General features: G+C 38.7%; 1 protein-coding gene across 2 annotated transcripts in view; it reads right to left on the reverse strand.

Annotated features, from left to right (window-relative positions):
- Window positions 1-4,360: 4,360 nt before the first annotated feature.
- The window catches only part of ACBD6 (acyl-CoA binding domain containing 6), a 208,037-nt gene continuing 187,724 nt past the window's right edge, over window positions 4,361-24,673 (reverse strand). For both annotated transcript variants that reach the window (XM_030936850.1, XM_010375644.2), the window contains exon 8: window positions 4,361-4,649. In XM_030936850.1, coding sequence (XP_030792710.1) covers window positions 4,495-4,649 — 155 coding nt within the window. In that variant the 3' untranslated portion in view covers window positions 4,361-4,494. The remainder of the gene's footprint in view (window positions 4,650-24,673) is intronic.

Raw genomic sequence — 24,673 nt, forward strand, 5'->3', positions numbered from 1 at the left:
TTTCAAAATTAAAAAATAAAAACACCAAAAAAAAAAAAAAAAAAAAAAAAACCAGAAATCAAGCATTTTGGATAAGGAATAGTCTCCCTGAACTAAGAAATAAGCCGTGAATTCCCAATAACTATACGTGATTCATGCGAAGTGATCCATACGAAAATCATGACAGGAATATTTCAAGGACAAGTGAATAAAGATTAGGTTAAATAGCTTTACCTGTTCAGTCCTCTAGAGTAATGCCAATTAATGCATATTTGAAAACTGACCATACTTGGTACATAATAAACACTGGCTGACAAGCATAAGAAGGAAGCATATTTTTTCTTGAGTCTGATAATCACTATACTTTAACCCAACATCTCTCTGGTGAAGAAACTGAATGATTACTAAAGTAATTAAAGATACTCAAGGTAAAGTTCCAATAATAATAACAGCTTTTCAAATCACATGATTATGAAAGACGGTATTAAGGTCTTTTTTTTTTTTTTTTTTTAAGAGACGGAGTCTTACTCTGTTATCCAGGCTGGAGTACAGTGGCACGATCTTGGCTCATTGTGACCTCCGCCTCCCGAGTTCAAGTGATTCTCCTGCCTTAGCTTCCCAAGTAGCTGGGACTACAGGCATGCGCCACCACGCCCAGCTAGTTTTTGTATTTTCTGGTAGAGATGGGGTTTCACTATATGTTGGTCAGGCTGGTCTCAGGCTCCCGACCTCAGGTGATCCACCTGCCTCAGCCTCCCAAAGTGCTGGAATTATAGGCATGAGCCACCGAGCATGACCAACATTAAGGTCTTTATGGTATAAAATGAAAGCTCAATGTGTATATACAAAATCCACCAAGAGGCCTGATAATGCACCTTTGAATATGGCTGCTTTTGTTTTTGCTTTTGCTTATCCTGATAACATAGTTCTGAGAAACTTTTGGACTTGATAGGAAAGGCTTGGATAATCACCCTGATTTTGAATAAATAAGATCATGTGCCCAAGTGTGGTGGCTCTTGCCTGTAATCCCAGCACTTTGGGAGGTCGAGCCAGGCAGATCATCTAAGACCAGGAGTTCTAGATCAGCCTGGGCAATATAGGGAGACTGTCTCTACAAAAGAAAAAAAGAAATTAGTTGAGCCTCGTAGTATGCACCCGTAGTCCCAGCTACTTGGGAGGCTGCGGTGGGAGAACTGCTTGAGCCAGGGAAGTCAAGGCTGCAGTGAGCTCTAATGGTGCCACTGCACTCCAGCCTGGATGACAAGAGCGAGACCCTGACTCAAAAATATGAAAAAACCCAAAAAAACGGTGTAACTGTTGTTATTTCATTGAAGCTAAGATATAACTAATTGTAAGAAACATAAGTTTATGTATCACTAAGAAAAAAATGCTGGCAATTGAACTATGATATGCCATTGTTTATAAAAGCCATCCAATTTTGGATATGTTTAAATGTGAACTGCACTCCAGCCAGGGCGACAGAGTGAGACCTCGTCTCAAAAAAAAAAAAAAAAAAAAGTGAAAATAGGTGCATCTCAGAACTGATCAAATATAATATTGTAACTATGATGAAAACATTTGACTCAAATCACCTTAGGAACTGGGATTTGAAATTCACTCATAAATATTTAAACTCAATATTTTCATTACTAAATTGTAGCTGATGTGTTACATACTTATTCTATGATAAATATTTATTTATGAAGGGGAATTTTTAAGGGCTTGAAGTTTGATAAAAGCCTTCATGTTCAACTGAAGCATATATTTGTCTGGATGCTAAACTCTTCTACAACCCAAGCTCAGCTCTGCTACAGTCACACACATTATTCATTAATCTCAGAGATGCTGTAGTGTACATGGAATAATGACCCATAGCCAAATAGTTAAACCTGGCAGGAAGCTAAGAAATACCCATTTAATAGAAAGGTTCACTGGATTATAGCAACCTTTTAGCTGGAAAATGCCGAAACATTAAGAAAAGATATACTAGATACAATTCCAGATATTATACTTTGGTTGTTACCCTTCTACCTGACAAGAATAAGAGATAATATGTGGCCAGTTGGCTGACTTCTTACATCTTTATTAGAAACATAGTTGTAATAGGTTTAAAAGATTTAGTTAGTTTCTGATTGGTAATTCACTACTTTCTATGAGACTTTTCAAGATATCTCATGTAGTATCTTGAGCTATCATATAATTAATTCTAAATATACATAATACTGAGAAAAGGGAATGCCATGGGCCTACAACAGTGTTTTAAGGCACAGGGAGATGATCTATAGATTATTATATGATAGCAAGGTTTCTGAAAATTCAGATACTCATGAATAAAGAACAGAGATTTTGGAAATTGGCTTTAGAATGTATTTGAAAATGTTAAGTTGATGGCTGTTTTTAGTGACAGTTTTGAATATAAATTTGAAACCTTTAAAATAAAATAAAAGATAAGTTATATTCTATGCTTAAAAACAAATCTATACAGTTTCAGATGTGTAACACAGGTAATAAAAAACTTGTCTAAGAAATACCAAGTTAGAATTGCAAAAGAGAGATGAAAAAAGCAGTTCCTTAATAGCTTCTTGCTCAAATACCCTGTAAATTAAAAATTAATAAATGGTTTTTGATTTGCTAATGTCTTAAAAATGCACAAAGTAATATCAATTAAAAACTGCATGCATCATCCTGGTGACTTCACTATAACTAATATATGTTTCTTAAAACACATTCAATTAGTGTGGAATGTGAAAGACGTAAGCTAAACAGCAGGTTGCAGTGTAGCTAGGATTGTGGTGAAAGAACAGACAATGAAGAGAATGCTCTATTAGAATTACAGCATTTCAGAATGTACTAATATGCATATCACTTCCACAGATAAATTATTTCAAAAATGAATCATCTTGATGAATGATTTTGGTTTATATCTCAGAAAATAAGTTAAAATAGAAAAATCACAAAATAAACAGCACTAATATGCCTCATTTCTGTTATAGAGGTGCTTGTTCCAAAGAACAGGTTAGCTCACAGTAATGAAAATCTTCACCATTGAGAACTATACTAAGCAAGTTTATTACTCATCATTTTAATAGTAATACCTGTTAGAAAAATTATCTTTTAAGTGGTTATCTTTGCATCTCAATTCATTTTTTATTTCATTTCTCTTACTATGACAACTATTTACTTTCCTTATATAATAGTAAAAGTCAGTGAATTCCCCAGATGGAGCTTTTGGAGCTTACAGGGGAAAATGTTGGGAGCCAGTTTCAAGAGTGGCATACCTGGATGGGCACAGTGGCTCACACCTATGATCTCAGCACTTCAAGAGGCCTGAAAACTGCTTGCAGCCAGGAGTTTGAGACCACCCTGAGCAACATAGGGAGACCCTATCTGTACAAAAGATACAAAAATGAGTGGGGTATGGTGGCACGCACCTGTAGTCCCAGCTATCTCAGCTACACAGGAGGCTGAGGTGGGAGGATCCCTTGAGCCCACGAGGTTGAGGCCGTAGTGAACCATGATCACAACACTGCACTTCAGCCTGGGTGACAGAGCGAGACCCTGTCTCAAAAAAAAAAAAAAAAAAAAAAAAAAAAAAAAAAGTGATATACTGGTCTATCCTTTAAATTAAAATGATAGCATACTTGTCTACGTTTTTAATAAAAAACAAAAGCTCTTCTGGTATCCAGAAGTAACTTCACAATAACAAATTAGATAGACCCATATAGACCTAACAGTTCGGATCTAAGCTTTTTTTTTTTACAGAGACTGCTGCTACATATGACATGGTCATTATAGCCAATTAAAAGAGCACTAAAGAAATTCCTTTCCTGTTTAGTGAATGTGAGTTTAAGGAATCTGAACTAACCCTGATGAATCCACCAGAATCTGTTTCAATCCTAGAGTGAAAACAAAGTATTATTCTAAAATGCCCCAGGGTTTTGAGATTTTCAGTAAATCTGGTTGTTCTGACTTCTACACCCCTTATGTGACAAAACTCTGCTTTCTCCTTTGCTTTCTTTTTCTTAACACCCCTCTTCTTTCCTATCTTCCCAATTCTATCTGCCAAAAGAATAGACATTTTAGCTGCCTATTCAGACCAGGTGTACAAAATGCTACAAAAGATCATTTGATCTCTACCATGTTGGGATCTCACGAAACTTTCCCTAATGGTTACATTTGCTTCTGTATGTTTTTTAGAAAAGCAGCCATGTTTAATATTGTGAAATATGATCTGTCTCCTATTCTGCCCACCCTCTAAAGCAGTGATAAATTTCAGAGCATGCTCAGCAGAATTGGATATTATGCACAGTACACATGTTCATCACCAAAACTGTACTGCCTAGAATGTATGCAAGAAGAATGAATTGCTGAGGCTTCAAAATCCCAGTTCCACAGAACTGATTTTATTAGCCAATACATACCAAAGATGGGCAGAAAAAGAAGTATTATTTTTGTAGTTTTCTTTCATAATGGAAGCCTTATGCTATTACAGACTGTGGTTTTCCAGTCTTTTGATTAAGCCTTGCCAGTTGTGTGCCGCTGCAGCACCAACGAAATTGTTTTGCAGCCTGTCACCTCCTCCGGCAGGCAGCCATCCTGGTCTCGGAGAGTGGGGTCAGCACCAGACTGGAGCAGCAGCTCTACAATATCCAGAAACTCACAGGCAGAGGCTGAAAGGAAAATCGACAAATATGAAAACCAGTTTACCACGAGACAGAGAAACTCCTCTACTCCAGCAGTAAAGAAAAGTGCTGAGCAATAAAGAATACTGAACCATGAGCAATGTTACAGTGGCTGAAGGATGATCAGGTCTGGTAATGAGAACTGTGGTATTATGCTAGATTTTCAAGCCTTAGGAAAATCAAATTTACCTTTTTGGTTGCCTAGAAACACACACACAAACAAGTATATATTCTAAATTGTGAGACTTTTGGGCTCTAGTCTTTACGAATGGGATTAAGGAGGCCGGGCGCGGTGGCTCAAGCCTGTAATCCCAGCACTTTGGGAGGCCGAGATGGGCGGATCACGAGGTCAGAAGATCGAGACCATCCTGGCTAATACGGTGAAACCCCCGTCTCTACTAAAAATACAAAAAAAAAAAAAAAAACTAGCCAGGCGAGGTGGCGGGCGCCTGTAGCCCCAGCTACTCGGGAGGCTGAGGCAGGAGAATGGCGTAAACCCGGGAGGCGGAGCTTGCAGTGAGCTGAGATCCGGCCACTGCACTCCAGTCCGGGCGACAGAGCGAGACTCCGCCTCAAAAAAAAAAAAAAAAAAAAAAAAGAATGGGATTAAGGAAAAGAATAAAAAATAGTATTTAAGTATTTTACTTTGATTTTTATTTCAGAATAATGATACATGCGCAGGATATGTCAAAAGGCTAAAAATACTGTAAATGTCAAATAAAATGTTTTGTTTTGTTTTTGAAGAGGGGATAAGTGGGTAAGTAACTGAACTTTACAATTTGTAAATTAAAAAAAAAAAAAGAAAGCTGGCCCAGTAATCAGACCATTCCTCTACAGGAACTAAAAAAAAAAAAAAAAAAGGGCACCAATGGGTGTCACTGATAAGTTCAAGTTCAAGGTATAGGAAGGGGAAAAAAGGGCGTAGAGATATCAAGACTTATAAATATGGTATGGTATTGCCCCAAAATGGACAAACAGACCAGAAGCTTAGAGCAGAGGGTGATCTATTCTTCTGCACACATATGAAAACTTAATTCATGACAAAGCTGGCAGATCAGTGGGGAAATCAAGACCTAATGATTAGATGGTGTTGACACAACTGGACTCACTAAAGGCAAAAAGAGGTACCAGATGAAACATAAATGGCAATAAACATATAAAAAGATGAGCATTCTACATTATCAGGGAAATGAAAATTAAAACCAGGAGATACCATTTCATACCCACTAGATTGGTGAAAATTAACTTTGACAATGCCAAGCACTGATACGGAATGGAGCAAGAAACCCCTTTAGATGTCAGAGTGTACACCGGTGTTGCTACTTTAGACAACACTAGAGCATTACAGGTTAAACCTAAACACACATATACCCTCCAACCCAGCAATTCTACTTCTAGTTATATACTTTTGCACATGTCCTCCAGGAGATATCTGCAAGCATGTACACAGCAGCACTGTTCACAATAGATTCCAAATGTAAATAGCCCAAATGCTCATTAATGGTAACATGTAAAGAAAGTATCAATCACGTGTACAATGAAATCCTATAAAACACTGGAAACTAATGAACTATAACTTCACACAACATGGGTTTATATACAAAACATAATGTTGAAGGGAAAAAAACAAGTGAGAATAATACATATGATATGATTTCATTTAAACAAAATTTTGAAAACAGGTAAAACTAAAGAATATTATTCAGACATACAAATATGTGCTGAAACTACAAAGGAAATCATTAATATAAAATTTTAGATAGTTGTAATCTCTCAAAGATTACCACTAGGGAAGGCCATATGATTTGAGAGGCATGCACAGAAGGCTCAAAGATATTTGTGATGTTGTATTTCTTAAGCTAAGTAGTGGGTGAATTTTTAAAAGCTATATTTAAATTCTTCATATACATTTTATATACTCTTGTGTAGCATGATTATCACACAACACAGTGTGTGGGGTTTTTTGTTGTTGTTGTTTGTTTTAAGAGAAAGAAAGGGTATGGAGCTGAATTTCATGGACTTTTTTTGAGACAGGGTCTGGCTCTGTCTCCCAACCTGGAGTGCAGTGGCGAGATCATGGCTCCCTGCAGCCTTCACCTTCTGGGCTCAAGCAAATCCTCCCACCTCAGCTTCCTGAGCAGTTATAGCTATAGGTATGTGCTACCATGCTTGGTTCTCACTTTGGGAGTCTCACTTTGTTGCCTAGGCTGGTCTCAAACTACTGGGCTCAGGCAATTCTCCCGCCTTGGCTTCCCAAAATGCTGGGATTACAGGCATACGCCACTGCACCTGGCCCTATAGCCCTTTTATTGAGCACATACTGTACCAGTCCTGTCAGGAATACAGGTAAGATTTCTGCTCTTGAGAATGGATCGTAAATATGTAAATAACCAATTCTAACACAAAAGAATGAATAAGTACTGTGGCAGAAATACATACACTGCAAAGGCAGGGAGGAAGGAGGAGAATGAAGGATCAAAAACACTACAAATTGGTAGTAAGATGTAAGATGAGCTTTGAAGGATCGAGCAAAATTCCTGAGAAGGAAAGGCATTGCAGAATGCGAAAATACCACTAGCAGAGGCATGACAAGGTATGCTGTGAGAACTGTGAACTGTCTCTGCTTGCTCAGGGAAGCAGTACAAAGAGTTGAAAGTACAGAGGTTGGATTGAAGTCAAATTATCTAGGGCCTTGAATCGGTTACACTAAGAAGTTTGGGTTTTATCAAGTGATCCACAGGCATTATGAGGAGCGGAGTGGCATAATTTGGCAAGCACTGATCTGATTTCTGTCCCTATAGTTTTGTCTTTTCCAGAAACAGAAATCATATAGCATATAGTCTTTTGCATCTGGTCTCTTTCACTTAGCATGTTGCTTTTGCGATCCATCCACACTGCTTCAAGTATCAGTTCTTTCCTTTTGATTGCTGAGTAGTATTCTACTGTATGGATGTATGCAGTCATCTGGGCTGCTTCCAATTTTTGGCATTATGAACAGGGATCTTATGAACACTTGGGTAATCTTGTGGGTAAATAGGAGAATTGCCGAGTCATACGGCAAGTGAATGTTTAACTTTCCAAGAAACTACCAAACTTTTCTAAAGTTTTCATTCACACCAATAAGTATAAATTCCAGTTGCTTTGCAGCCTTACCAGCACTTTACTATCATTAAAAATATTTTTTAGCCATTCCAGTTAGGTCTATGGTGGCTTTTCATTGTGATTTCTAATTTGTACTTCCCTAATGTCTAACGATGAACACTTCTCATGTGCTTATTTGCCAACTGTCTTTGGTGATTTATCTGTTCAAATCTTTTGTTCATTTATTAATAAGGTTGTCATTTTTTTGTAAGAGGTCTTTATATGTTGTGGATACAAAGTTTTTTTTCTCAAATATATGTTTTATAAATATTTTCTCCCAGCATGTGACTTGTCATTTTTCTTAAGAGTATCTTGAAGAACAGAAGTCTTTAATTTTGATAAAGTGCAATTTATTTTTCTTTTATGGTTGGCGCTTTTTGTGTTCCATTTGAAAACACTGCCTACACCAAGATCACAAAAATATTCTTCTAGTTCTTTATCATTATTCCTCTTATGCATACATCTAAGATCTTACTTTCCCAGTTTATTTTTGAGTAGGCCTCAGGCTCACCTTTTTGTTTTGTTTTGCATTTGAATGTCCAATTGTAACAACTCTATATATTGAAAAGGCTATTCTTCTCTCCACTGAATTTTATGTCGGCATTTTTGTCAAAAATCAGCTGACCATTTATGATTGGATCTATTTCTAGGTTATCTATCATGTTCCTTTGATCTATATACCTGTTCTTATACCAATACAACATTGCCTTGATTTCTGTACTTTATAGTTAAGTCCTGAAACCAGTGTGGGGCCTCCAACTTTATTCGTTTTCAAAGTTGTTTTGATTACCTTAGGTCCTTTGCTTTTCCATATAAATTTTAGAATCAACTTAGAAGTTTTTACAAAGATCCTGCTGGGATTCTGATTGGGACCCCGCTGAATCTATGGATCAATTTGGAAAGAATGGATAGCTTAACAATACTGAGTCTTCTGATCCACAAACATTGGTATCTCTTTCCATTTAAATTTTCCTTAAATTCAATAATATTTAGGAATTCTACGCATACAAATCCTACATTTATTTTGTTTGATGTATCCCTAAGAATTTCATGTTTTTGAGGCTACTGCAAATAATATCTTTTAAAAATTCAATTTACTGTAAGCATAAAGAAAAACAATTAAGATTTGTATACTAGCCTCAGTGTTTTTGAATTTTAATTTTCAATTGTTCATTACTAGAATACAGGAAAACTCTTCATTTATATATGTTGTTTTTACGTCCTGTGAACTTGGTGAACTCACTTATTCTAGTGTTTTTTTTTTTTAATAGATTCTTGGGGTCTTATACACAGATGGACACATCACCTATGAAAAAAGGAAGTTTTATTTCTTCTTTTTAAATCTACATGGTTTTCATTTCTTTTACTTGCCTTAATGCATTGCTAGAACTTTCAATACAATGTTGGATCAAACTGGAGAGAGTGGATATCTTTGTCGTCCACAGTCTTAGAGGGAAAGCATTCAGCCTTTCATCAAGGATGATATTAACTGTCGATTTTCTCAGGCTAAAGAAATTCCCTACTATTTCCTATTTCTACTTTGCTGTGAGTTTTTGTTGTTGTTTTAATCATGAAGGGAAGTTGAATTTTGTTAGCCTTTTCTACATAAATTGATCTAATCACGTTTTGTTTTTTTGATCTGTTGATATGGTGAAATACTATGGTTCTCAATTGCCAAACCAACCTTGCATTCCTAGGATAAACACACTTGCACAAAATTTATTAATCTTTTTGTGTTTACTAGGTTCAATTTGCTAACATCTTATTAAACATTTTTGCATCAATGTTCATAAGGAATACTGGCCTGTAGTTTTCTTTTCCTCTAAGGTCTTTGTCTGGATTTGGTTATCAAGGTAATTCTGGCTTCACAGAATGAGTTGGGCAGTGCTCCCTCTTCTTCTATTTTCTCGAAACATTTGTGTGTATAATTTTTTTTTTTTTTTTTTTTTTTTTTGAGACAGAGTCTCACTCTGTTGCCCAGGCTGGAGTGCAGTGGCGCAAATGGCATGATCTCAGCTCACTGCAAACTCTACCTCTCAGGTTCAAGCAATTCTCCTGCCTTAGCCTCCCAAGTAGCTGAGATTACAGGCGCCCGCCACCACGCCCAGCTAATTTTTGTATTTTTAGTAGAGACAGGGTTTTGCCACGTTGGCCAGGCTATTCTCAAACTCCTGACCTCAGGTGATCTGCCTGCCTCAGCCTCTCAGAGTGCTGGGATTATAGGCGTGAGCCACTGTGCCCAGCCAATTTCATCCTTAAACACTCAGTAGAATTCACCAGGGAAGTAATCAAGGCCTGGAAATCTTGTTGTGGGAAACTTTTAAGCTACAAATTCAATCTCTTTAATAAATATAGGGCTATCGAGATTTTCTATTTTTTATTTTTGTTTTTTTAAGATGGGGTCAGGTTATGTTGCCCTGGCTAGAATGCAGTGGCTATTCACAAGCATGATCATAGTGCAGTGCAGCCTTGAACTCCTGGCTCCAAATGATCCTCTTCCTCAAGCCTCCCAAGTAGCTGGGACTAAAGGCGTGCACTTCTATTTCTTTCTTTCTTTTTTTTTTTTTTTTTTTTTTTTTTTTTTTTTTTTTTTTTTTTTTTTGAGATGGAGTCTGGCTCTGTAGCCCAGGCTGGCATGCAGTGGCACGATCTTGGCTCACTGCAATCTCCACCACCCGGGTTCAAGTGATTCTCCTGCTTCAGGCTCCTGAGTAGCTGGAATTACAGGTATGTACTGCCACACCCGACTAATTTTTGTATATGTAGTAGAGACAGGGTTTCACCATATTGGCCAGGCTGACCTCAAACTCCTGACCTCAGGTGATCTGCGTGCCCCAGCCTCCCAAAGTGCTTGGATCACAGGTGTGAGCCACCATGCCTGGCTTTCTATTTCTTTTTCAGAAAACTTTGGTAGTTTGTGTTTTTAAAAAAATTTGTCCTGGTCAGGTGCGGTGGCTCATGCCTGTAATCTTAGCAGTAGCACTTTGGCAGGCCAAGGCAGGCAGATTGCCTGAAGCCAGGAGTTTGAGACCAGCCTGGGCAACATGGCAAAACCCTGTCTGTACTAAACATACAAAAATTAGCTGGGCGTGGTGACACATTCCTGTAATCCCAGCTACTTGGGAGGCTGAGGCAGGAGAATTGCTTGAACCTGGGAGGTGGAGCCTGCAGTGTGAGCAGGCTGAGATCGCACCACTGCACTGCAGCCTAGGTAACTGAGTGAGACCCTGTCTCAAAAATAGTAATAATACTAGTAATAATAATAATTTGTCCATTTCATCTAAGTTATCTATTTCACTGGTACAAAATTGTGTGTAATGTTTCCTTATTTGCTTTATAATATCTTTAGGATATGTACTGATATCCTTTCATTCCTGAAATTGGTAATTTGCTTTTTTTTTCTTTTTTCTGGTGTCGCATCTCACTTTGTTCCTTAGGCTGGAGTGCGATGCACCATCATAACTCACTGCATCCCGGAACTCCTGGGCATGAGTGAGCCTCCTGCCTCAGCCTCCTGAGTAGCTGGGACTTACAGGCTCAAACAACTATGCCTGGCATGTTTAAGAAGTTTTTTTGTAGAGATGGGGTCTTGCTATGTTGCCCAGGCTGGTCTTGAACTCCTAGTCTCAAGTGATCCTTCCGCACTGGTCTCCCAAAGTGCTGGGATTACAGGTGTGAGCCACAGCAACCAGTCTGTTTCTTCTCTTTTTTTTTCTTCCTTGGTCTGCCTAGAGAACTATTATAAACAACCAGTTTTTGATTTCACTGATTTTCTGTTTTCTGGTTCTCTATTTCAATGATTTCTGCTCTGATCTTTCTTACCATTTCACACTTACTTTGGGCTTAATTTGCCCTTCTTTATTTGAGGTAGAAGCTTGGATCACTGATATGAATTCTTCTTTTCTAAAAATAGTATTTAATTTCCTTTAAAGCACTGGTTTAGCTGCATCCCATATATATATATATATATATATTTTTTTTTTTTTGAGGTGGAGTCTTGCTCCGTTGCCCAGGCTGGAGTGCAGTGGTACAATCCTGGCTCGCTGCAACCTCCGCCTCCCTGGTTTAAGCAATTCTCCTGCCTCAGCCTCCTGTGCATCCCATAAATTTTGACAGGAGTGTTTTCATTTTCATTCAGTTCAAAATATTTTATATAGGCATAACTTATTTTATTGTGCTTCACTTTACTGTGCATCACAGATACTGCCTTTTTTTTTTTCAAATTAAAGATTTGTGGCAACATTATATTAAGCAAGTCTATCGGTGCCATTTTCCCAACAGCATATGTTCATTTTGTGTCTCTGTGTCACACTGTGGGGATTCTCACAATATCTCAAACTTTTCATCATTATTTCTGTTGTGAGGATCTATGATAAATGATCTTTGATGTTACTATTGTAATTGTTTTGGGGTGCCATGAACTGCACCTCATATAATATGAACTTCATCGACCAATGTTGTATGTGTTCTGACTGTACCATGGAGTAGCCAATCCCCCATCTATCCCTCTCCTTGGGTCTCCCTATTCCCTGAGATACAATATTATTGAAATTAGGCCAATTAATAACCCTACAATGAACTCCAAGTGTTCAAGTAAAAGGAAGAGTCAAACATCTCTCATTTTCAAGCAAAAGCTAGAAATGATTAAGCTTAGTGATGAAGGCATGTCAAAAACCAACATGGGCTAGGCTTTTGTGCCAGTCAGCCAACTTGTGAATGCCAAGTGAAAGTTCTTGAAGAAAATTAAAGCACGATTCCAGCAAACACACAAATGATAGGAAAGCAAAACAGCCTTATTGCTGATTTAGAAAAAGACTGAGTGGTCTGGGCAGAAGATCAAACCAGCCACAACATCCCCTGAAGCCAAAGTCTAATCCACAGCAAGTCTCCAGCTCTTTAATTCTATGAAGACTGAAAGAGATGAAGAAACTACAGAAGAAAAGTTAGGAGTTGGCAGAGGCTGACTCATGAGGCTGAAGGAAAGCTGTTCCCATAAAATAAAAGTGCAAGGTAAAGCAGTAAGTGCTGATGCAGAAGTGGTAGCAAGTTATCCAGAAGATCTAAGATAAAGATAATTGACAAGGATGGCTATACTACACAACAGATTTTCTTTTTTTCTTTTCTTTTTTATTAGACAGAGTTTCACTCTGTTGCCCAGGCTGGAATGCAGTGGCGCGATCTTGGCTCATTGCAATCTCTGCCTCCTGGGCTCAAGCGATTCTTGTACCTCAGCCTCCCGAGTAGCTGGGATTACAGGCCATACGCCACCATGACTGGCTAATTTTTGTATTTTTGGTAGAGAAGGGGTTTCACCATGTTGGCCAGGCTGGTCTCAAAATCCTGACCTCAAGTGATCCGCCCACCTGGGCCTCCCAAAGTGCTGGGATTACAGGCATGAGCCACTCACTGTGTCCAGCCAACAGATTTTCAATGTAGATGAACCAGCCTCATATTGGAAAAAGATGCCATCTAGGATTTTCTTTCTTTTTTTTTTTTGAGACGGAGTCTCGCTCTGTCGCCCAGGCTGGAGTGCAGTGGCCGGATCTCAGCTCACTGCAAGCTCCGCCTCCCGGGTTTACGCCATTCTCCTGCCTCAGCCTCCCGAGTAGCTGGGACTACAGGCGCCCGCCACCTCGCCCAGCTAGTTCTTTTTTGTATTTTTTAGTAGAGACGGGGGTTTCACCGTGTTAGCCAGCATGGTCTCGATCTCCTGACCTCGTGATCCGCCCGTCTCGGCCTCCCAAAGTGCTGGGATTACAGGCTTGAGCCACCGCGCCCGGCCGCCATCTAGTATTTTCATAACTAGAAAGGAGAAAACAATGCCTGTCTTCAAAGAACAGGTGAACTCTCGGCCAGCCGCAGTGGCTCATGCCTGTAATCCCAGCACTTTGGGAGGCTGAGGCAGGCGGATCACAAGGTCAGGAGATTGAGACTATCTTGGCTAACACCGTGAAACTCCATCTTTACTAAAAACGCAAAAAATTAGCTGGGCATGGTGGCAAGAACCTGTAGTCCCAGGTACTTGGGAGGCTGAGGCAGGGGAACAGCTTGAACCCGGGAGGTTGCAGTGAGCTGAGATCGCGCCACTGCACTCCAACCTGGGCAACAGAGCGTGACCCCATCACTAAATAAATAAATAAATAAATAAATAAATAAATAAATAAATAAATAAAAGAACAGGTGAACTCTCTTGTTAGGGGCTAATGCAACTGGTTACTTTAGGTTGAAGACAATGCTCATAAACCATTCCAAAAATCCTAGGGCCCTTAAGAATTATGCTAAATCTACTCTGCCTATACTCTATAAATGCAACAACAAGGCCTGGATGATGGCATATCTGCTTATGACATGGTTTACTAAATATTTTAAGCCCACTGTTGAGACCCACTACTCAGGAAAACAGATTCCTTTCAAAATATTACTGCTCATTTATAATGCACCTATTCACCCAAGAGCTCTGATGAAGGTGTACAGAGATGAATGTCAACAGCTGAACTGGGTGTGGGTTTGCTGTTGTGACAGATAAGTTCAGTGCATCACTGCCTTCAAACTCTTCCAGTGATAGGATGCTGCTACCTTATGCTTAGTGTGGGGCTAGGGTGCTAGGGTTTCCCCCCTCCCCCCACAATGTTGTTGCTCCACCCTTAGCTTTCAGCACTCTGCATGTCTGTACCACAGAGGAAGTCTCTCTCTCTCTACATTCTTGTCCCTCCTCCATCAATGGACTACTTTTGCTTATTACTCAGGGCTCGGCTCATGGCAGGAGTACAATGGAGTTCTTTGTCCTTTTGGGCTGGTCTCAGTCTTAGGCAGGACCTCGGGGATGGTGATTTCTCATTGTTTCTACACACCCCTCCCCCAAATGTCAGCCAAACTCTGCGGTGTGTGTGTATGTGGTGTTGGTAGTGGTGGGTGTCTTGGGTGGGAGAGCCTTTCCTGCCCTGCCTTCAGTGGTAGGGGAATCTCTGCTTTATATCACTGCAGAGTCCTAAGTTCAGGGCTTTCCCGTCCCTCCCTGAAGGCAGATTTTGCTTTTACTCTAACTTCAAAAGCAGTAGATATCTACTTGAGCCCAGAAGCAGCAGGAGGGGAGGCCAGAAAGGCTTTCAGCTCCTCCTCTATGGCTTAAGGATTTGGCTTTGAATGACATAAGAGTTTAGCATTGTACAACATGGTGGCTATAGTTGATAATAATTTACTGTATTCTTGAAAATTGTTGAGAGTAATTTTAAGTGTTCTCACCACAAAAAATGGTAAGTATGTCAGGCAATGCATCTATTAATCACCTCGATTCAGCCATTCCATAATGTATACATATTTTACAACATCATGTTTTGAAACATATACAAGGTTTATGTGTCAAAAATTTAACTAATTAAAAAAGAAGGATACAGGGAAGTGGAAATGTTTCATGCCTGTGTGCCACTGAAGAGGTTTTCTCTCTTCTAAAGAAATTTCTCTCATGAGCACCCAGTTAATGAAAAAGAATGCAACTGAGGACTCCTTTTGGGTCTCAGGCTCCCAGTTACTCTAAATTGTCATACTAGCTCACTTTAACAATTTGCTAATCATAGCTGTTTTCTTCCTACCTATTTTTATGGTGGCTGCCTCTTCCTCAGGTGTTCTGCCAAAGGTGAAACAGTTTGTGTGTCTTATAGGGGCTTTTCACTCTTTGAATTCAGTTTATTTGGCTGCCATGAAACCTCTGCTGTCTGATGTGTTCACAAAAAGTTATGATTTTGTAGACTATCTATCTTTTTCTTTTGTTAGGGTGAGAATGAAGTTCTCTTGCAGTTTACTACATCTTAATAGTGGAAGCAGAACTCCCCAGGGGTTTGTTTTAAATGATTTAGTAGTGATATTTCTTCTTTTGCTCTCAAAGGGTACTTAGGTAAAGATAAAGTAGTTTCTCTGGTTCCCTTGACCATCTTTTCTCTTTGGGTGGGTGCTTCCAGATCAGAGTTTCATGGTTATGTGCTGTGAAGTGTGCACAGAGCCGACAGCCAAAACCCGGTTGTGACACGTACTTGGGATAGATTTTGTGATCCTTCACACTACTTATCCTGATAAGCTTAGGCACCAAACTGTAATCCATAACCACGTAAGCTCAGAGGTGCTTCTAACTGAACCAAAGTAGAGGGTAGATTTTTTTCTGAGCTAAAATCAGACCATTTATGAACCCTATCTCTGCCTTCAGTGTTGTGGGGTTTCTTAGAAGGCTACCAAGGTATAGATATTAATATTTGATGAATGGAGAATAGGAGAAAATGCAGAGGGAGGCAAGAATTGCCTATTCCAACCCCAGGGTCACTGATGATTGGCTGAGATCATAGTTTTGGGTAGCTTCTGAGACTCAAGAGCTATTCTGCATCTTGAGGGATGCCACAGACAGGGAGGAAGAGATGGTATCATCTTTACCAAGGCTGAGGATTCAAGAGAGTGTTTAGGATTATAGTATCTTTTTGAGAATTTAAAATTGCCTCCCAAAATAATTTTATTATTATCATTTTTTGAGATGGAGTCTCTTGTCGCCCAGGCTGGAGTGCAATGGCACGATCTTGGCTCACTGCAACCTCTGCCTCCCGGGTTCGAGTGATTCTCCTGCCTCAGCCTCCTGAGTAGCTGGGATTACAGGCGTCCACCACCAAGCCCAGCTAATTGTTTTTGAATTATTTTAGTAGAGATGGGGTTTCACCATGTTGGCCAGGCTGGTCTCCAACTCCTGACTTCAGGTGACCCACTTGCCTTGGCCTCCCAAAGTGCTGGGATAATAGGGATGAGCCACTGTGCCTGGTCCAAAGATAATTTTAGCGAACATTTTAATTTTAAATTTCTGAAGGGTTTTATCATGAATCACTGTATACCAAATTGGATTAAAATGAAACACAATCTCCTATAAAATACAACAAAGTTGAAGACACACTGCCTTCTATCAAATAGCTGTGAAAAAAGGCTATTTATCCTGCATAGAACTAGCTACAAGACATTTATATTTTGAACAATAATGATTTAACCTTACACTGCAGTTATTAGTCTCAACTTATTGTAAGAAACACATAGGTTTTAAAACAGGACCTTTAGCAGTATCACAGGAATAAACTTCCCATTGTATAAATCTATAATACACAATAATAACCATCATGATCTGTCAGATCACGCTTGGCTCAATTCTAACCCAACAGTTACACAAGAAGATCAGGGCTATGTAGATGTGTGCTATGGCTGAAGACACAAAAGATGGCCATCTCAGACAAAGGGACATTAATTACATTTATGCTGTATGATGATGTGACCATTCCAGTGGTGAGATATGATATAATCTATGGGCACCAACCCAGGTATGGAGTTTAAGAAATTAAGTTCCACATCTAGGGAACTCTAGTCAACCAGCTATGAAAATGCTACCTGAGGCTAATTAATAATTCCCTAACTTGACAGATGTGAATGAAATTTTAGCTCAGGTCTAACTATGATGTGAGATATAAATTTGGAATTTAAGGTTGCAAAACAGTAATTCAGAGCCAGAAATATGGCATTCATATGAAAGGAGTTCTATTAACAAATGCCTGGGAGTTATGCAAAGACAGACTTACATGACAGCATAAACAACTTATAGATAAAGAAGAATGAGACTGAGTAACTTAAAGGACAGGGGTCCTTTAAACCACACAAGTATATCTTATCCTGATATGAGTAGGCTACTTGCAGTATCTCTTGGGAGACTCACTGTTGAGAGGTATCCATTATGTTTATGTTAGCACAGAGCCTACTTGCACATATAGTTGCCCAAAAAATAGCTGTTGAAAAAATATGCTTTGTACCCCGCAATGGAATGCTGAACTACTTGAGTATATGCTTCTTTTTGTATTATCTTCTCCATCTAGCGTAATGCTGGGCACTTACTATTTGCTCAAAATTCATTAGTTAATTGATTTCTCTGCCTTTGGCATCTTCAGTGAAACACAAGTCACAATGTAGAGTCGCCTTTCAGAAACGTGTACTCTGCCCACCCTTTCAAAACAGACAAAGACAAAGAACGTGAGAGAGAATTGAGGAGGAAAGGGTGCTAACATTTTACCAAATTAATGAGGGGATATACTGGTGCCCACAATGTGCTGGGAAATATAAAAACAGTCATAAGCCCATCTTGGAAAAGCTTGAGCAAGTCTATAGGGATTAGAACAGTTGCTGAATTTATGGTACCCTGGGAACCTCTATTTGTCAAGTGCCATAGAGGCAGCCCTGACACTGGCACAGGTGAAGATGAATTTCCATTCAGAGCAGTGAGCCTTCTGACTCCATTAATCCTCAGGGTTTTGATGATGAATTTCTTTCTTTTTTTATTTTATTTATTTTCACTCTAATGCCTCCTCCCACTGCCCTGTAACAGTGTGGAGGTAACAGAACAGATGGTGCTTTGCGTGGAAGACCAAGGGCTCATGAGGATACAAAGCCTGCCCACTCTGAAATCACATGACTGCACGTGCAAGGAAAAGCCTTGATTTCCCCTGGGAGACACAGATGCAATGATATTAGTATTCCCAGTGGAGGAAGAGGAGGGGGAAGGCTAACAGGCCATTTATAAGGAAGACCACACTTATACCAATATACTCTTCAGCAAGGACCATGTTTAATCACAAAATAGCAGGAGGACCAATATCTGAAGGTTCAAAATAACCCAAGTAAAATACAGGCATATAAGGGTTTTAGTATGCTGCCACACAAAGCCCATTTAGAATGAACTAGTAAGGACGTACAGTAGTAGAATACTGGCCTCTAGTTAACCTGCGATTGGATCTGACCCAGTTTTAATCGGAAGAAGCCAGGATTTACAACCTGCTTAAGGATGGAGTTTGACAACTGCTATAATCAGAAGAGCTGTCAACACAAGGACAGCTGTCAAGCCCAACCATAATTCATAAAAAATAATAGCTAAGTCCCCAAAGACATCCCCAACACTGTCTGCACTCTCTGGATTTAACGATACTTATAGTTTTATGAAAGTTCCAAGAGTAGGTTAAGAGTCCTGAAATAAAATAAAATCAACAAATAGTAACTCACTGCCCACTAAATAAAAAGCGTTAAATAATATTAAGTGATTAAATGAATAACAAATATGCCCAGCAGATTCTCTGGCATATAATAGGTGCTTAATAAATGGTTATTATTATTATTATTATTACATGCAAGACTGTTTTGACTACCTTAAAAACTGGCAAGAATCCAGTGACCTAGTGAAAAATTATAAATTAAAAATAACCCACTCCTATAAGTGATTATGAATTAAACTTAAAATAGTAATTTTTATTAAACATTCCTGAATTGTCAGAATATTTTAATTTTATATATTTGTAATGCCAGAACTTTTAGGGATATTTAGTATTTGATTATCTTGATTTTAACGTATATGGCATTTGTTTTGTTCTTTCCATGATGATTAAAATAACCTGAGAGAAACAGAAGTTCTAGATGAATTTTAGGCAAGATTTCTGAATCAGGGATGATTTTTATTAATGTATAAACTCTTAGTGAACAGAAATAAAAAGATAAAAGTACACAGATAGACAGAAATATTGATATACATTTACTCCCAAATACAGTCTTGAAAATTAGCCTTGAATCACTGACCAAGGTAACCAACAAGAAAAGATTTTCTTTAATTTCATTTGTATAAAAGATTATCTTCCACAAAATAATGTCTTCCTTAAAAAGACAGCAGGACTGTATTTATGGAACTGTGAAAAGAGGTCTGGATGTAGAATCAGAAGACCTGTACAAGTGTCTTGGCTCTGCTAACTACAGTTTGGATTACCATGTCAAGGTAACATCTCTGAACTGCAGTTTTTCATCTAAAAATGGGGGAAGGCAGTACCTAGCTCAAACATTTGTAGAAAAAGCTAAATGAGACTTTACACAGAAACAATAACATCGCTACTGTACAACTGCCTAGGTTTAGACTTTCTTGGTGTCTGTATACTTTTTAAAGAGTATAAAATGTACACAGAAGAGTACCAAAATCACATACAGTTGAGCCTTGAACAACATGGGGGTTAGGCGTGCCAACTCCACATGAATTAGAAAAGCCACATATAACTGCTGACTCTCCAAAAACGTAACTACTAATATTCTATAGCTGAACTAGAAGCCTTACCAGTAACAGAAACTGTCAATTAACACATATTTTGTATGTTATATGTCTTCTTAATAATATAATAAGCCATAGAAAAGAAAATGTTATTAGGAAAATCATAAAATACATGTATAGTACCTGTACTGTATTTATTGATGCTGTATGTTTATGTTGCCTGTTTCCAAGATGAATCATCTGTCTGAAATGGTGGCAACTGCGGTGGCAGAACTCAAGTTATGGTACATATCAAGCAACTTAACTTTTTCTTGTAATGTCATACTTCCCTTCTCGGGAACACTTTCAACATCACTAGTGGCATTTTGTATAGGCCCCCTTGTGTTATTCAAGGTTTATGGTAGTTACTAACACACAAAAATACACAAGAACTGCAAGATCACTTTTTTACTGTGATACACAATTTACTGGAGAGACAAACTGCTCACGTAGAGATGACCAGCATCATTCTGGCACTTAAAGCACAGACTGGCAACACTTGAGCTCACTGTAATAGCAACAGGAGGCGTACACAAAATTATTACAGTAGAACAGTATATACTAGTTAATTTTATGCAGTTATGATTTAATATTGCATCTTTAGATTCATTTACATTTGTCTCAACTTTGAATGGTGCCATGAATAGTCTGTGTTTATGTGTGTAAGTTTTGATAAATTTTAACTTTTCATAATATATTTGTGTATATTTTATGATGTTAAATGAAATAGACTAGTATCTACATATATTTTATGCATTCATCACGTAAGTAAGTAACTTTTCTTTAATTTTTTTGATATTTCTAGGATGCAAAATTGAGTTTTTTTCAAGTTGTCACAAATCTCTGAAATATTTTCCAATATATTTATATAAAAAAAAAACCCTGCATATAAGTGGATCCACACAGTTCACACCTATGTTGTTCAAGGATCAACTGTATATAAATTTTTTTAAGGAAATTTATCCATGTAACTAGCACATATCAACAATCCGATCATTATTAGACTCTCAAAAGCACCCCTGCCCTGTTAACCCTTTCTAGTTGCCTGTTACCTGCTTACTTCATCCAAGGTAATCATTATCCCCTTTACTAATGCTAGAGATAAGTTTTTCCCATTTGTGACCTTTATATAAATGGAAACCATACCATATGTACTGTTTTGTGTCTGGCATCTCAGCTCAATAGCATGCGTAAGATTCATTTCTGTTATTGCGTGTAGATGTAGCTCATTCTCATTGCTGTACAGTATTCCACCAAATGAATATCACAGATGATTACTAACCAGAGCTCATAATTCCTGAATCTGAAGATCCCAATGTTTAAATCAATTCTAGGAATTATTAGTAAATATATCATCAAATATTAATTTTTCCCAATCTCTCCTTCTGGAACTCCTATTAAAAATACTGAACTTGGCTGTTATCCAAAAGACAAGCAATAACAAATGCTGGTGAGGATGTGGAGAAAAGGGAGCCCTCGTACACTATTGGTGGGAATGTACATTAGTACAATCACTATGGCGAACAGTTTGGAGCTTCCTCAAAAAACTGAAAATAGAGCTACTATACGATCCAGCAATCCCAATCCTGGGTATGTACCCAAAAGAAAGGAAATCAGCATATCAAAGAGATATCTGCACTGCCACGTTTGTTGCAGCACTATTCACGATAGCCAAGATTTGGAAGCAACCTAAGTGTCCATCAACAGATGAATGGATAAAGAAAATGTGGTGTATATGCACAATGGAGGACATTCAGCCATAAAAAAGAGTGAGATTCTGTCATCTGCAACAACATGGATGAACTGAAGGTCATTATGTTAAGTGAAATAAGCCAGGCAGAGAAGGGCAAACTTCACATATTCTCACTTATTTGTGGGGGCTAAAAATAAAAATGGAAGCTACGAAGATAGAGAGTGGAGGGACGGTTACGAGAGGCTGGGAAGGGTTGTAGGGACATGGGGGTGGACATGGGGATGGTTAATGGGTACAAAATTTTTTTTTTTTTTTTTTTGAGACGGAGTCTCACTCTGTCGCTCAGGCTGGAGTGTAGTGGCTGGATCCTGGCTCACTGCAAGCTCCGTGTCCCAGGTTCACGCCATTCTCCTGCCTCAGCCTCCCGAGCAGCTGGGACTACAGACGCCCGCCACCTCGCCCGGCTAGTTTTTTGTATTTTTTAGTAGAGACGGGGTTTCACCATGTTAGCCAGGATGGTCTCGATCTCCTGACCTTGTGATCCGCCCGCCTCGGCCTCCCAAAGTGCTGGGATTACAGGCTTGAGCCACCGCGCCCGGCCCAAAAAAAATTTTTACAAAGAAAAAGACCCAGTATTTGACAGCACAACAGGATGACTATAGTCAATAATAATTTAATTGTATACTTCAAAATAACTAAAAGATTGTTTGTAACACAAAGGATAAATGCTTGAGGGAATAGTAGAATAGATACTCCATTTACCATGATGTGATTATTACACATTGGATCCCTGTATCAAAGTATCTCATGTACTCCATAAATATGTATCTACTATGCATCCACAAAAATTAAAAATAAAAAAATTAGGCTAGGTACAGTGGCTCATGCCTGTAATGTGAGCACTTTGGGAGGTCAAGTCAGGCTGATCATTTGAGGCCGGGAGTTTGAGACCAGCCTGTTCAACATGGTGAAACCCTGTCTCTACTAAAAACACAAAAACTAGCTGGGTGTGGTGGCACATGCCTGTAGTCCCAGCTACTCTGGAGGGCGAGGCAGGAGAATCACTTGAACCCAGGAGGCGGAGGGGGCAGTGAGTCGAGATCACACCACTGCACTCCAGCCTGGGTGACAGAGCTAGACTCTGTCTCAAAAAACAAATTAAGATAAATAAATGCTGAACTTTCTTGTTCCACTCTTAATGTCTCTTTACATTTATAATTTCTTTACCTTTCTGTGCTGTCTTTTTGGCAATTTCTTTAGACAAATCTTTTCACCAATTTTTTTTTTTTAACTTGTGTCAATTCTTCACTTTAACCTATCCATTGTAAAATTTGTTTTTTTTTTTTTTTTAATTTACATAGTTCTATTTGGTTCTCTTTCTTTTTTTTGTTTTTTGTTTTTTTTTTGTTTGTTTTTTTTGTTTTTTTTTTTTGAGGCGGAGTCTCGCTCTGTCACCCGGACTGGAGTGCAGTGGCCGGATCTCAGCTCACTGCAAGCTCCGCCTCTCGGGTTTACGCCATTCTCCTGCCTCAGCCTCCCGAGTAGCTGGGACTACAGGAGCCCGCCACCTCGCCCGGCTAGTTTTTGTATTTTTAGTAGAGACGGGGTTTCACTGTGTTAGCCAGGATGGTCTCGATCTCCTGACCTTGTGATCCGCCCGTCTCGGCCTCCCAAAGTGCTGGGATTACAGGCTTGAGCCACCGCGCCCGGCCTGGTTCTCTTTCAAATCTGCCTGTTCTTTTTTGGAATGTCTTGTTCTTGTGTTTTTGATTCCTTCATTTTATACAGACTTATTCTGATCATTTTTATCCAACTTTTACTGAAGTTTCTCAAAGTCTATTACTATAGTTTACTGTGTCTGCTGACATTCACTCAAGTGTATTTTGTAATTTTGGATTGTGAACTTATTATCAGTGGGGCTTCATTCTGGAGGAACTTTGTACTGTATAGGTTGATGTGTTTCTCAAGAGAAGTTTAGCATTCGCCAGCCCGGTACACTTATGTTAATTTCTTGACTTGAGGATTCCTGAAATAATCAGAATATAAATGTGCACCCCAAACTTATAGGGCTTTTGTTTCCACCCAAATGCTAGTCTGAAGCAGAGAAGCTTCTCTGTCTTCTTTTTTACCAATAGGCCAACTTGTTCTAATCTCTACCTCTTTGCCTCCTCTTTTAAACCAAGGATATATATAGCCTTTTGAAGGTCCTGGCTCATGTGCAGGATCTCAGTTTTGAGTCCTGATTACTTCTAGTTCAAGAGGCCTTATTTCCAGGTTGCATTGGCATTGAAATCCAAGCCCAGAGTTCTCCCAGATATAGTGTTTGCTCACCCATTTACCGCTATAGATACTGGGTTCTTTATTGGGTGGGAAGTAAAGGAATCTGGGGACATCTCTTATCTTAAAAAGAATGTTTGATGTATTTTATCCAGCAAATAGTAGGCATTCAAATATTTGTTGAATGAATGAAATATAATTAAGAAGGTGTATCATATTCATAGTACTAATAGAACCTATGATACTTAAATTTAAAATAATTTAATTTTTGAACAGATGATATATGCATATAGGTCCAATACAGAAGCTATAAAAGGGCTTACAGAAATAGGTTTTCATCTTATTCTTGTATTCTAGCCCCACAGCTCCTCTTCCCCAAGGCAATTAACATTATTAGCTTTTTATGTATCTTCCCAGAGATATATATTTACTAGCAAGTATGTATAGATATATTCATGGCAGCACACTATATACACTGTGCATTGGCAGTGGTTGTTTTTATAAACAGAGCAGTGAACTCTAGACTGTAGGGCAAATATTTTAGAGTAAAAGAAGGCTGGCCTCTCGAAGCAAGGCATCAGGAAAAATTTTGTGCTAAAGACCTCACAACCAGTGTGTGAAGAGTTTATTTTCCCTCTTTTTTGACTCTCCGGTTACTTGACTTAAGCCTGGTTATCCCAGATTGCAATCACAGCTGTGGGGATGGCTGAGAAAAATTTCTTCTGGGTGGAAAATTAGGGTTTAGCACAGCTCTTGATAATACAAGAGGAGTCCTAT

Source organism: Rhinopithecus roxellana, chromosome 8 (genome assembly GCF_007565055.1).
Source record: "Rhinopithecus roxellana isolate Shanxi Qingling chromosome 8, ASM756505v1, whole genome shotgun sequence".
Taxonomy (NCBI): domain Eukaryota; kingdom Metazoa; phylum Chordata; class Mammalia; order Primates; family Cercopithecidae; genus Rhinopithecus; species Rhinopithecus roxellana.